The following is a 15,545-nucleotide window of genomic DNA, read 5'->3' on the forward strand; positions in this document are numbered from 1 at the left end:
ATATCTTTATATAACATAAACATAAACATTTTATACTTCCACGTGTAAAAGTTAAAAGAGAGAGAGAGAGAGAGAGAGAGAGAGAGAGAGAGAGAGAGAGAGAGAGAGAGAGAGAGAAAGAGAGAAAGATTTGTCAATAAAAATAACTTATATGTTAATCCCAGCACACAACACGTATGGGCTTGGGCGTTTTGTCTTCTACACGCGCTCTGTATTTTCTCTTAAAAAATCTAAAAAAATTATACAGAATTTTGTATTCGTTTCCTTTCGGCGAGATAACACATAATTATTAAATAAGACAACATTGGTAATGTGTGACAATGGACTACGATACTTAATAAGATAAAGCTGCTGATCGAATACTGTGATAATGAATAATTAATTATTAGCGGATATTACGAATGATGTGGCATCAGGTGCCTCAGTCCGTTTTTGTTGGTTGTACTCTAGGATACAACTGAAACATGAAAATAATATTTAAGAGATTAATCACATATAAAGTAAAGAAGAATAATTCTAAAGCTTTTAAGTTGAAAATATATAATAATATTTTTATAAGTGTAACTTACACCCAGTAAGTTTCGAGGTACATAGCCCTCTTTGTGTCCAAGTTTGCTCCACCACCATTCTCTTTCGTTATCGTCACCTTTACGAAGCACGACCAAAGAGTCACCATTTTTTAAAGAAAGTTCGTCACTATGTTGCGCCTCATAGTCAAAAACCGCATACACTTGACCATTATTCATAATTCCTAATTTCTCTTGTACACCTGTAACGAGAGTTTGACAATTAATTTACTAATTAATTTGCTAATTAAATCATGACACACGATGGCGAATATATAATCATAATAATAATAATAATAATAATAATAATAATAGTAACAATACTAACTGTATAAATATTCCGAGCATCCGTCAAAGCCCTCTTCGTCTTCTTCACATTTTTCCGCGGCTGTTTCGTGATCGGAAAGTGTCGTTGCAAAAATGCAAGCACCGTGTTCTACCAAAAATCTCACCATAGAGAGATTGTTGCAACTTGCGGCACAGTGAAGCGGTGTCCTATAAAATTGAACAAGTATTATATATAGTACATAAGAGTAATGCAAATTTTATATGCAAATATATGTAAATATAGGAGAAAGAAGTAGAAAATATAGGAAAAATATTGATATTACCATCCATCGCTATCTTGAGCATTAACATCGCAGCCAAATTCAACAAGAAATTTCACGATTTCAAGATGACCAGCACATATGGCGTTGTGAAGGGCGGTTATACCCTCGTCATTGGCCGAGCTTGGATTGGCAACCTCTTTGGCGGTTTTCTTCACTAGTTCGAGCTCACCTTCTAGGCTGGCGTCCAAAAGAAGTGCAAGTGGGTCGAAGGAAACTCTTCTCGATAGATTAGCTTTCCCCGTACTGGACTTCAGATTACCTTTTTTTCTTCTCATCACTTCGGACGTCTTACCATCTATATCTAATTCTAATCTACGTTCCGTGTCGCTTTTTAATTTGGGTTTATCCTCGATGTTGATTATATTCAAAGCATCGATGATATCCGATTCTTCTAATTTTTCGTTTCCAATTACATCCTCGCCGATAATCGTATTATTTTTCTTACAATTACTGTCCGCCGTGTCGATTATTTGCTGAGATTGTTGTTGTTGTTGTTGCTGCTGTTGCTGCTGCTGTTGTTGTTGCTGTTGTTGCTGTTGCTGTTGTTGTTGCTGTTGTTGTTGTTGTTGCTGCTGTTGTTGTTGTTGTTGCTGTTCAGGTTGCATGAGGTCCGCTGGTATTTCAGTTTCCGGGAAAAGAAAAGCCGGGGGCATTTCAATGCGTCGATTTATCGACACGTGAACATTCGATTTAGCATATCGCAACTTGGGTTGTTCCGAAATTGGTGCCTTCTTCAACGTCAACGGACGTGCCTTAATAATTTGGTGATTACTGAGTTGAGAGTCCGTTGGTGATTCCGGTGGTTCCGACGTTGGAATCGGTGGTATATCTTCTTCCTTCTCGGTTCTGAAAATTATTAAATAATATTAATAAATATAGAAAACAATAAAATAAGAAATCAACACTTTACAAAGCTTCAAGAGTTTAATAATACCATTGCATTCAAAGATTCTTTACAATTTAACTTTTTTTTAACTAGCAAATTTAAGTCAGTAATTGCTTCAAGTGTTTCGCGATTGTCTTTCGAGTGAACAATACTCGTTAAGGTAAAGATTGCATGACCCACTCGATTAAAGTACCTATGTCTCTATTCGTCGTTTTTATTCGACACAAGTTCCAAATTGAAATAATCAGGAAAAAAAGAAAGAAAGGTTGCAAAGAATACACAAAGATTTTTAAAGTATCACCGACCACTTTGGTATCCTACGCCTTTATCAATCAGAGACCTCGCGGGAACTAAGCGCACGTATGTTGTCTCTTCAGTACATTCGTCGTTCTATTTCGGTGTCTATTATTCGAGACAGGCCTCACACTCGATTCACTCTCGCCAAATCGATCGTGGACTAATTAACATTTATAATTAACCCACCCCATGTAATTGTTTCCCCTCTTTTTCTTCTCGCTGGATAAGTCGAATTCCTTTTTATTCTCTTCTCTACTTTCATTTCTCCATTATATATATTTTTTGTTACGTATAATATATGCAACATTGTAATAATAATAATAGTAATAATAATAATAAAGGATACAAAAAAAAAACATATAGAAATACATATAAAAATGTACCTGGAACCAATGCTAACAACAACCGCTGTTTTACAATCGTTGAGTCCATCCGAAGTTACATCGATTTTGTCATGATGAGTCAGCCTAGGAGGTGGATTGGGTTTGCTTGGTTTTGGGGGTAGCGCAGGCTTAATCTTGTCCTCTGTTCTCAATTCATTCAAATTCTTTCTCTCGTTCTCGTTCTTTAACCTTTCAAACTCGAATGGCTTTTCCGATAGCTTGCTAGGTGGTTCAAACTTGACGTTGTGATCGTGCTTGATCGTCGTGTTTTGTTCGTATTTCGAAGACGTCGATTCGAATTTATTTTGTCCCGACTCGTATTTTGTTTGCTCCTGCTTGAATTGTTGAGGATTGTTCGTTACCTCGTGCTTGAAAGATGGATTACCACCGTGTTGCTCGTATTTAACCGAATTTCGATTCTCGTGTTGATCGTGTTTGTATTGCTGCGAGGATTGACCGGAATCGTATTTAGCATTATGGTGTTGTTCGTGTTTCGATTGCCCATTCTCGTGTTTCTGATCGTGTTTAATACCTTGCTCGTACATCTTCGATGGTTGATCGTATTTCATTTGTTGACTATCGTATTTAAAGAGATTCCCATCGTATCTAATTTGTTGTTGTGGCTGCTGCTGCTGTTGTTGTTCGTGTTTAGATGGCAAGACGTGCTCGAATTTATCCTGTACCTTCGTAGGTTCGAATTTATTTTTATTATCGTTCTGAGATTCGTTCTGGTTTTGATTGTATCGTTGAACGTTCGTATTACTAGTTAGAGTTGTTACACTTGGAGTGGCATGTACGCTTGCCACGAGATTCGGTGAATTTTGGGCTTGATAAATCGTTGAAGAAGATACGTGAGCGTTCGTCTGACCAGTACTATGTTGTTGTTGTTGTTGTTGCTGCTGCTGCTGCTGCTGCGGCTGCTGTTGATTGCTTCCGTAATTGTGCCTCGACGCGTAATTAGACTCTTGAGTGGAACTGACGTTTCCTTGCCCCGTTTGATTCGCCTGTTGCTGACTGTTGTTGTTTGACCCACTCAAACCCACGAAGTTTTGGGTCGTCGAGTGAGCTCGACTTATCAGACTGAGCGTCTGCGGCATCACAGGATTGATCTTAGTCGAGGAGGTTTGATAAATTAAAGATTTAACAGGAAAACTTGGCGCCACGCTCGACACCGGTTTTTGATGAGTCTGTAGATTTCGATGATTATGGGCCTGCGTGATGGACGGTGCTGAGCCTAAGCTGGAGGTCGAGGAACTCGTTGAATTGTATTGCTTCGTTTGAGTATTACCGTGCTGTGCCTGTTGCTGTTGTTGCTGCAACTGTGATTGCTGGTTATGGGCATGAATCCTAAAGTTCTGTGACAAATTCTCCTGAGTGAAATTATTGTGTGTCGAGCCGATCAAATTGTTATTGCTATTATTATTGTTGTTATTATTATTATTATTATTATTGTGATTATTGTTGTTGTTGCCGGTCATGTTGCTATTGTTGTTGCAGTTCCCCTGCAAATTGGCAGTCTGGTTACCAAGATTTTGATTGTGCTGCTGTTGCTGTTGTTGATTCGAGCCAAGGGGTTGAGACTGACCTGCAAAATCATAGGTAATCGGAGGGTAATGCAGGTGGTACGGTGCGTATGTGTGTGAGGGGATATAGAATATTGATGAATACTGCAAGATAAATAAAAAAACCTACCTTGTATGTGCGACTGCGACTGGCTGTGGGCGATTTGATGACCGAATTGTTGAAAGGCAGTCCTCTGTCCGAGTTGGGAGGCGCTCGCGCTATGCTGTATTTTATTTTTGTTAACGTCATCCTCAACGGCTTTGAAGTTCACGGTAAACTTGGTGTTGTACGGTAACGTCTGATACTTCGGATCATTTTTATTAAGATTGAAATCATTGTCGTTAGGTATGTGCGAATAAGGTTCGATCGCGGCAATGTTCCCGGTAGGTCTCGCTTTACCACTGGCATTAAAATCGAGTTTAGATTCCGGGAAACCGGTGTTCGTAGTAGCGTTCGTACGATTCGTCGAGCCAAGTTGTTGGCTTAGTCGTTGATTCAATGCTCTTTTACGTTGCAGTCGACCCTGAAGTTGCGCTATCCTTGCGTCGATAGACGCCATTTCTGCTTGTCTCTGAGCGAGTGCTAATCTCTGTTGCGATACCACTTGATTTTGTTGCTCGTTCATCTTGTTCCGATACTGGGGAAATATGTTGAATGTTTAACTAGTTACGATGTTAACAAATTAAGGAAGACGATCAAGTATATATCGTATAATCGATAGAAAAACAATTTACCATTAGTTCCCTTCTAAGTTTTTCGAGCTCAGCACTGGCTGGTGTCGGCAAGTGTCCCGCAGCAATACCACCGGGTCCGGTACCGGCGACCCCTCCGCCACCACCGACCCCCGTTCCGGTGCCACCGCCGTTCTGACGACCCCTTAACTCTTCCAATTGTCGCGTCAGCTCTTCAACCTTCGCCACCGCCAGGGAAAGCTCTTTTTCCTTTTCATTGAACAGAGCTCTTATACAATCCAGGTCTGAGGCTGTAAACCAAAATGTAAGAGGAACGTTCAATCATTTCAAATATATTGTTTTTTTACATTTTATATTGACGCCCGTATATTTACGTGAACGCGTATTTCATATTATTTAGTCTTTATACAAATTTATAAGATGGATAAATTGTTGCAGTTGGTTGAATACAAATTAATTACTGGAGAAGAACGTGGATAAAATTAAAAGAGAAAAAAAGAAAAAAAATGAAAAATAATAATCACTGAAACAATGGAACACTGTGTTCCGTTTCTTTCGAAGCAAAGTTGATTTCGTTTCCTCCTCGATCGTCCTTTTGTCTTCCTTCCTATATTTTTTTTTCTTCTTATTCCTATTATTTTATAACTCCGGAATTAAGTCTTTCACTTTTGCACTTTTCTTTATTTTTGTTTCTTATTTCTCTCTCTCTCTCTTGTTATTTCTTTAAACGCGCGTTAGATAGAACAAAATATACAACGAGGTGTTCTCTCGGCCCAATTTCACGATCTATTCTTTACGTCTACTGTATAACGTAATCCGGTGGCCGCATTGAAACCTCAGATTTAATGGAAAACGATGTCACCCCGATAGTTCACTTCTCGTCTTCACTTAACTACATATTTTCAAATTTATGTCCCGTGATCAACCGAACGTATTTTCGAGAACCAACCAAATAGAATTTATAATCTTCAGTTTTAAGATTAACTTGACAAATTATACGATATATATATCATCAGATCATTGAGTTGTTAACAATTGGAATGTTTCCATTTTATATACCAATAAGATCATTTATCTCTTTTTAGATCAAGGACGTATTATTAAAACTGAATAATTTTGGTAAATAATCTTATTCAGTTTTTTTTTTGTAGTATACAATTTGTTAAATTTCGATCATAGTTATTATTGAGGATTAGAATTTATGAATATTACGTACGTATCATATATGTACCAATAAAATGATTCATTTCTTTTTAGATCAAGGACACACCGAATAAAACGGAAAATTTCTTATGAAGTTTTCTTCTTCGTTGAGAAAGGATTCAAGTGCCGATATCGAGGATGATAAAAATGAAGTTACTTTTTGAAAGATCGCGGGGTTCGAGGTATGCGAGAAGCACACGTGTGGCAAATTCGAAGGAAACTGTTGAATAAGCCCTGACACGTGTATTCGAAAAGCTCAGCACCATCAAGGTACGTGCCAAAAGCTCTTACGCATAAATTTGACTCTATCCTTCTCTCTTATTCCATCTATTTCCCTCTCTCTCTCTTTCTCTCTCTCTATTTCTCCCTTACTATCTACTATTTCTCTACCTTCGAGTTACTTCGAGTGAGAGAGTAGGTCAACGATCTTACATTGGTTTTGCGCTTTTGCCAACTCATGACTAAGGTTTGACCGTAAAAGTCTTGCTTAAAGGAAATGCGACGACGACGGTTTGTCTCGAAAATCACTCCTCTTAACTCTATTCATTTTCTTGTTTTTTATTTTTTATTTTTTATCTCACAATTCAGAGCTGAATTCTGTCAATACAATTTTATTATTTCTCTTGCTTCACAGTTATTATTTTATTTAATATAATTTAATATATTTATTTAACTCTCTTTTTTTCTTTATTCACTTTCTTGTTAAATCAATTTCTTTCTTTTTTATTTTTTTTTTAACGTTAATAGAACAAAACTCAAGGAGCTGACTACTACTGTGAATAAAATTCATTTATTATTTCTCGTTTTTCACAATTATTATTTTATTATATAATTTAATATATTTATTCAACCCTTTGTGTGTTGAGGTAACAACCAAATATTCAGAGAGCCCTACTATTGACGCTGCTATTGTCATTTTTATTATTAAATCGATAAATAATTTTTCTTCTTTTTCTTTTTTATAAATATTAAACAAACACATCATAAATATAAATGTAACTGTAATTTATTTATTGATTTAGTATTAATATTTTAAATAAAATGATTGATACTTATAAAATATTCATATATATATATAAACCTATTCACTTATAAAAAAACAAAAAAAAAATACCAGTCAAATAATAAAACTGTGTTAATAAATATTGAAATAATTAAATAATTTTTTGATCGCAAATATATCGATAGAAAAACGAAAAAAAAAAAAATTAGATTATAAACCGTACATCTTTGAGATAATAAAAGAAAAAAATAAAAAAGAAAAAGAGGAAAAGGAATTACGGTGAATCGACTAATTCGATTAGTTCACCTGTAACCTTTCGATACTTTTCTTTAACGAGATTCGATTCAAGTCAATTCAGAGAATCTTTTTCGTTTGAAAAAGATAAAACAAAGTAAAACTCTTCCGATTAAAGAACAAGAAATAAATAAAGAAATAAATAAAGAAATAAAGAAGGGATCGTAAGATCGATCAAGAAATTTCAAGATTCATTAGATTCGCCTAACTCTCGTTCGTTCTTTCTCTCTCTCTCTATCTTTTTTTCTTTTTCTTTCTCTGTTTTGTGACAAAAGATTCGTTGCGGTAAGAACGACGACGCAAATCACGATTCTACGCGAGACACGGGCGTACAAACCGCGGATGCGGAAGAAATGAAAACGATAAAAGGGAAGAAAACAAGACTGAATGAGTAAGAAGGAATAAGAAATAAGAAGAGAGAGAGAGAGAGTGTATGTGATTTCTCAACGTGTTGCATATATACGTATATATATGTATTGCATCTTGAAGCATAATGCGGAGGCGTGCGGTTGAACGAACGAATTGTTCTCAAAGGAGACACAGGAATTGCGGTTTTAAAAGATACAAAAGATCGTTATTTTAACGTCGAACTACTAAATGAACGTAATTTTCTATATCGCATTAAAAATAATAAAAAAAAAAGAAAAAAAAAGAAAACGTATATCGATACGATATCATTATTATTATTATTGTTGTTGCAAATCGATTTATGTTTCCATATTTTTACCCCTATTTTCACGATATAATAATAATAATAATAATAATGATGATGATGATAATGATAATAAAGGATGATAAAGAGGAGAATATTAGGAGAAAGGAAAAAAAGTTAATAAAAATAAATAAAGAAACAAAAGGAAAAAAAAGATAAAAAAATAAAATGCCTATGAAAGGTAGCGTGAAACAATGGGAGATTTTCGAGGTGGAATCGAAAAATAAACGGACGATAAGAGATATCACGTCTCACGCATATTTCGATGGGAATTTTCGTTACAAATAAATATGGAATAACACATCATTTGGGAGGACGTATAATTTATTAATATTCGAAATTTTCGACGTAATATTTAAAAAATTTTTCCTACGGAAAATTATTTCTCAATCATTCTCATTTTTCAATTTTGTTTTCCTTTTTTCTTTTTTTTTTTCATATTGAACGCATATAAGAGTGTACAATAATTTGAGAGAATGAAATGTGTAATATAAATGAAATAATAAATATTATTATTGTTATTCGTTCGCATTCGTAAAATATAAAACGAAGGAAAAAAATTGTTAAAATTACGGGAGAATTTTACATATTGGAAAAAGAAAATTGGTTAATCAGTCTTTAGCGTATTTAACGTCAAAAATAATCCGATATATAGTTTTTTTTTTCTTTTTTTTGTGGTTACAATTTTCTTCTCGTAATACTAATCGATTTTTCTTCTGTGCCACGGAGAAAAGAAAGAAAGAAAAAAAAAAATAAAATAAAATTGTGAGATTCTTTCCACGTTGATGACTTTGTGAATTCGATTCGCGCGATGGAAAAGCTGAGCTGAGCTGAGCTTGCGAAAGAAGCTCGACCGACCAAAGCGTTTTAAAAGAGCCTTTTCGCAGGTTGATGATGGTGGTGGTTCTTCTGGTGCGAAAAAAAGAACGACTTTTGTTAGATAGAAAGAGAGAAAGAGAGAGAGAGAGAGAGAAAAAAAAAAGAAAGAAAAATAAGAAACGAATGAAACTAACGTTAAAAATATAATCTTCCTTTTTCATTATTTTAAATACCTATCTCGTGAATGTATGCTGAGATAAAAAGTTTATGTTCAAATGCATAAACACTTATGTAATATTCTACATTAAGTTAATTTCCGAAGTATTCGTATACACTGTTAATTTAAAACAATCAAATATTATTAAATTCTTATACACAAAAACATATTTTCAATCGATAGGTGTAACCAATTACTATTCGGTGTCTTGATATTTAAATACATTTCATTCAAATCGTTATCTTTTATTCGTCAAGGAATTCGGCAATTTTTTCATGAAAGATAGAACAAAGTTATCGAAATAAATGGAAATTCTTTTGAATAATACCAAAAAAAAAACGTATATGATTACTTTATAAATAAATATTAAATTTGTTAATATAAATGTGCATGGAAAATTAATTGGTATATTTAACAGATGGTATATAATCCAAGAAAGGTAAGAAATTCGAATACGAATTAAAGTAATGACCGTTTAAGAAAGAAAAGAAAAAAAAAGGGGCACCGAATTAATTACTACATCTGATATAAAAGCTCTTTGTTTTATTTCTTTCTTTTTCTCTCTCTCTCTCTTTCCAATCTTTTTCCGTACTATTCAAAGCCCTTGATAATAATTTCAACTGAGATTTCATAAAGCTGTATCTTTCATTCTATCTATTTTTCATCTCTTTTTCTTTTTTTCTAGCAACTAGAAGAAAAAGAAGAGATGACGAAAAAGTGGAAATAGAGTTGATAAAAAAGAGAAAAAGAGAAAAAGAGAAAAAGGGGAAAGAAAAGGAATAAGATTCGCTACTTTGCTACTCAAAGCTCCGTCGTTTCTTCTGAAATAGAAGAAGAGCCTTCGTCCGTTTGTTCGTTCTTTCGTTCATTCGTTCGGAAGGTTGGATCACGCCTTATTAGACTTTTCATTTCCATTCGGTGAGAAAAAGACGTTTGAAAAGTATCTACGAGATACGTCCCGTTTTTTTACTTTACCCCTTGTTACGGCTATTCCGCTGATTTGCACCCAAGCAGAATATCGAATATTTCCCTTTTGGTCTTATGGATCTTATCTTCAATTTTCATAAAGATAACAATAAAAGAAAGAAAAAAAAGAACCCCTACACACGCGAGATTATTAATTTCTTATTTTTTTTCCATATACATTTTTATTATACTGTCAGATTTTTTTTTTATAAAAATGTTTTTCTTTTTTGTTTACACTTTTAATAAATATTTTTAAAGATAACAATTGCGAAAGTCGGATGAAACGATTGAACTACGTGTCCCCGCGGACCCACCCTGTGTCCTGGGGGATGTGATATGAATTATTTTTTTTTTTTAACGATGCGTCTTGATATATCGTTAAAATATTTCTATACTGTAAATCGTATACGTTCATTTTATATATATATATATATATATTTTTTTTAACTTGTATCGTTTCATCATGAATAATTCATGTTTCGAGATACGTCTGTTGAAAGTTTGAAATTAGGTTGTATCATTGTCTAAACTAATAACGCATTTTGAATATTTAATAAACTATTGAATTTGCTGTAATAGTTATGTAAAGTAAATCTTTCTCCAGCTGTCTTATAATATTTAACTTATATCTTTTCTTATAAGTGAGTCGACAAAATTGAATTTCTTTAACATCGTTAGACGAAAATTTTTATTATCTTTTAAATGATGAATAGCGCGTAGGATAGAGAAGGTGGGTTTTAATAAATTTTAAAGTAGGTTGTAAATTTTAAATGGGTTGCTTGAATGAAAAGGATGTACGAACGTATAATTTTGTAAGCATTGATTTTCAACATTTTTCCTTGATAGTTTAAAATTGACGTATAAATATCTTTTCTTTTTTAAAATCATATTTTCGAATGCTAACGCACTGTCGAATCTTCTATCGCAAATTTTTCAAGATTATCACTATGAACAATGAAAAGAGATTATTAAAAGAAACAAATATTTAAACATGTTAGATAAAACGTGATTTCTAAGACCAAAATTTGTGAATCAAATAGATTTTAACATTTTATTAAAATTCGTTATCGTTAAAACGTGCCTTTTAAAAAATATCATCAAATATTTTCCCAATATTCTTAACTATATTGAAAATATTTTATAGAGGATACAGTGTAATTTTATTAATTATGCTCTCGCACAGGAAATCGTCTCGTTTTAATAAAATTATATTATTAATTTTGTATATATGTTACCGTTATACCCGGAAATCCGCCATTGCTGGTAATTCCTCGGCATTCTCATCAATGCAAAGAATATATGCTATGTAACAATGCTATAGAATATCAAATTACTATTTAAACAACGTTGAAAAGAATACATTCTCGGGCACAGACACATACATCAAGTTTTGGTAAATATTTTTTTTATTAAAAATGAATAGATTTTAATAAAACTTATACTAAATTAAAGTACACTCTTTTGTCTACAAGTAGAATACTTTGTAGAGTTATGAAAATCAAATGTAAAGTGCAGAAAATGTCAGAGAATGCAATGCTGTAAATTATGCATCTTTGCAATTTCTTTGAAAAGTTTTGGTAAATATTTTTCATACTTATATTATAGTAAGCGGATTTTAATGAAACTTATATTAAATTAAAGTACACTCTTTTGTCTACGCGTAGAATACCATATCGATTTATAAATCGATTTGGAAAGGTTCAGGCTATATTTTCTAGACATTAGTTAGACAGATATTCATAGAGATTTCCATGGAAATTTGTATTCTATTTTGTTTCCTATCGTATCGGAAGATACACAGGTATGAAACGAAATGTTCTTTACCGAGGAATTACTAGCAATGGCGGATTTCCGGCTATGACGGTAACATATACACACACACACACATATATATACGACTCAATAGGTACACATAAATACATATACACAGATCCAAAATCATTTATATATACGTATATATGAACAAACATAAATACAGAACGAATGACCTCATTTTTCCTCTTCACTCGTTCTGTAATTAAACTATACATTTATTATTTTAACGAATACGTTTATTATTTGTTACGAATCTCGTATAAATTACTTTTGCAAAAAAAAAAAACAAATTAAAAATAGAAAAGAAAAATGGAAAAAGAAAAAAATATATAAAAGCAAACACAGCCTCTCGAGGTTTATCTCCATTTTACGAATAATAATACATTAACATCATCATCGTCGTGCATTCTCTCTCTTCTTTTCTCTTCTCTTCTCTTCTCTTCACTTCCGAGCAATAATGTCGCTGCTTTTTAACATTTTATAATTCTCCCGTCCAGTTTCTCCAAGCGAAATTTTCAACACACCCTCTTCTAAACTCCCAGTCTGGTAATTTTGTAAATGAGCTCGAGTACCTAAGTTTTTGATGGGTATATGTGTGTAACCAGTTTAAATGATTTCTCAAAAAGCACAGAGACTTTTATATACCTATACTTACGAAATTTTCTTTTATTTCATTTTTCTGTTTCTTTTTTTTTTTTGTTTTTTTTGTAAAAATATCTACTAATTACTCAATAATAATAATAATAATAAAAAGTACAAAAAGTAATAAAAGCACGATGATTGCGAGAAACGAGAATTATTTTGGAAAAAGAAAAAAAGATTAATTTGTTATTTAGAAGATAACGTAAGCTTTATATGGATTTCCTATTTTTCTCTCTCTCTCTCTCTCTCTCTCTTTCACTCTCTCTAACATTTTTCTTTTTCTTTATCTTTTCTTTCTCTTTCTCTGTCAGGTCTATAATCGCCATACGTTCGACGACCCAGAATTCGATTATCGAACAGTGGATACTGAACGATATATTTGGAAGGGGATGCTGGTACGATACGGGTCCTCACCCTCACCCTCACCCTCACCCTCATCCTCATCCTCACTCTCACCCTTACCCTCATCCTCATACTCATCTTCACCCTCACCCTCTCTCTCTCTCTCTTTCTCTCCGTTACTTTCTACCCTTAGAAATGGTGATCTCGATGTTCGATACGTTTAAATATTCCTGTCATAGGGATAGAAAGTACGATTTATCTGAGCTGAACCGTTGCCAACACACGACGCGAGAGTAATTAATCCGTATGAAAAGAAAATCGAGAGGAAAATATTAATTAATTCCGTCCGAAAACATTTTCGTATAATATTTATTATATAAGTTTACTTTATATATTACGAGAAATAACATATAGATATTAATTTTAATTAATAATTATATATTAACAATGTGAGTGTGTTTACACTTTTCTACCTTTTGTCCGATTAAATTTTTATCGAATAATTTCTTTTTTTTTTTTTTCAAAATTTTTGATATATCAATGGCAAAAAGTCTTATTCACGAAATTATAGTAACAATAATAATAATAAAAATAAAATATCCTATCAGATTATATGGAATTTCGTCACGTCGGTTAACGTAACGTTGCTTTTAATCTCGTATACTCGACAACCAAACTGCTATTCGTACATTTTTACTGGCGCGTATGTCCAGGGTGATTTTTCAAATTTTTTTCCCTTTTTTTGCAACCCTCCTACTACAGCCCTCTCTTCTTCCCTACCCCAACACTCCCATCGTCGAAAGAGTTTTCACGCGCGTTGATTCTCGTTCCTTTTTTCTTTTTTTTTTCAACCCAAATACGCAGAGATTCTTTAACGAATCTCTCTTTCTCTATTACTCTTCGCAATGGTTCACATTGATTTTGCGAACGAATGAATGAGTGAGTAAAAGTGTGAAAAAGAGAGAAAGAGAGAGAGAGAGAGAGAGTATGCGAATTTGTATCAACTACATTACGAACGTCATCATTAAATTTGCAAATTCGTCGAATCGAATTAATTCGTTTTAATAGTGAACTATACTTTTTCCTATCTGACAATAGCGTTTCATCATGTTACTTTTTTTATACTACCGTAAAACAAAAATTAAAATTAACGTAGTAATTTCTATCCATCGTTATAATATCATACCTATTTGAAAAATGATCGCACGATCATTTTTCTCTACGCGTAGACTTGTTAAATATGATATAATGTATTTTTTTTCTCTCTCTTTTTTTTCTCTTTTTTTTTGTCTAATTACGCGTTCGCTCGTATTATCCTGAAACGCATAATGAACGAACGGCTGGTGGCTCGGTGTGGTGGTAGCTTTAATAGTACTAATTTATTTCAACGCCTCTTATTATTTCGTTCCGTAATTTGTAAAATAAATGGTCCGGTGGGTGGATATATTAAATATTTTTCTGTTACTTTATTTTTTTACGAAAAGAAAATTGTAATATTATTTTAGGCAGGTCCGAACACACAGCCGCGGAGGATTTATTTCAAATATATTTCATCGAATAAAATATAATGGCTTTTGTTTTTTCACACGATATTTAATTATCAATACCGAAGTGTTGAAATTGTATCAAATTTGATCAAGCCACACGTGTACTGAGTGTAGTACGCGTGTGTGTAACGTGCGAGTTAAAGAGAAAAAAAAAATATATATATATATATAATAGAATCAATTCAGGTACTGTGAATAATTTGTTCAATGAAAAATCCAAAAATGTTTTTTTCACCTCGGTGGATAAATAAACGATGAGAAAATCTTTGAAAATCAATTTGGGGAATCAAGTTCGTCAGCTTGGAAGAAAAGGAAAATGGAAAAATAATGGAAACGATTTAAACGTCATGTCGGCTCTCCTGTCATCGTCGTTTACTCCAATGAACCTTTCTTTCAACCCCTCCCCCCCCCTGCACTTCCTTTCCTTTCCGTCTACGTCGACGTATTTCCGTTGGCTGGAAAAATCTCGTGCGATTCGTCGAGAAACGATTTCTGTGAACTACCACCACTGACAATGAGAGTTACACACTTTTGCTGGTAAGAATAGAGGAAGGACCTTAATTATAGCTCGTTCTCAACGCCAACGAATGTGGGTCATCGTTAATCCATTCTTGCAAACTCCGCCTCTACTCTGTCCCCTTCTCTTTTTCTTTATTTCTTTTGATTTTTCTTTATTTACTTTTACATTAGTATTTTAATTCTCATTATAATAACGCGCGATTTTTTTTTTTTCTATTGCAGAATAAGAGAAAGAAAATTGTTTCTATGAATGTGTGTAATTTACTTTTTTTCTTTTTTTTTTTTCATATGAAAAGTAAATAACATTAGTTCATCATTAAAAAAATAAATATAATTAATTTTATTTCTATTCTATACAAATTTTATATAATTTCTCTCTTTTTCTCTTTTTATTTCTTTTATTATTTATTCATATTTTTTTATCATTTTTTTTTAAAAAAAAAAAAAAAAAAAAAAAAGAATTTGATA

At 33.0% G+C, this 15,545-nt stretch overlaps 2 protein-coding genes across 4 annotated transcripts in view; one reads left to right on the plus strand and one right to left on the minus strand.

Moving 5' to 3' along the window:
- The window catches only part of LOC106783993, an 11,015-nt gene extending 4,747 nt beyond the window's left edge, over positions 1 to 6,268 (plus strand). Inside the window, exon 7 of the mRNA XM_014743041.1 lies at positions 6,256 to 6,268. The gene's annotated coding sequence lies outside the window, so the exon portion shown is untranslated. The remainder of the gene's footprint in view (positions 1 to 6,255) is intronic.
- Positions 7 to 15,545, minus strand: part of LOC106783989 (myb-like protein P) — a 115,907-nt gene continuing 100,368 nt past the window's right edge. For all 3 annotated transcript variants that reach the window (XM_014743033.1, XM_014743031.1, XM_014743032.1), the window contains 7 exons: positions 5,041 to 5,288; positions 4,436 to 4,943; positions 2,744 to 4,328; positions 1,178 to 2,023; positions 895 to 1,061; positions 570 to 769; positions 7 to 457 (listed from right to left, as the gene is read on the minus strand). In XM_014743033.1, coding sequence (XP_014598519.1) covers positions 422 to 457; positions 570 to 769; positions 895 to 1,061; positions 1,178 to 2,023; positions 2,744 to 4,328; positions 4,436 to 4,943; positions 5,041 to 5,288 — 3,590 coding nt within the window. In that variant the 3' untranslated portion in view covers positions 7 to 421. The remainder of the gene's footprint in view (positions 458 to 569; positions 770 to 894; positions 1,062 to 1,177; positions 2,024 to 2,743; positions 4,329 to 4,435; positions 4,944 to 5,040; positions 5,289 to 15,545) is intronic.

Source organism: Polistes canadensis, unplaced genomic scaffold (assembly GCF_001313835.1).
Source record: "Polistes canadensis isolate GaletaPanama2010 unplaced genomic scaffold, ASM131383v1 scaffold_28, whole genome shotgun sequence".
NCBI lineage: Eukaryota > Metazoa > Arthropoda > Insecta > Hymenoptera > Vespidae > Polistes > Polistes canadensis.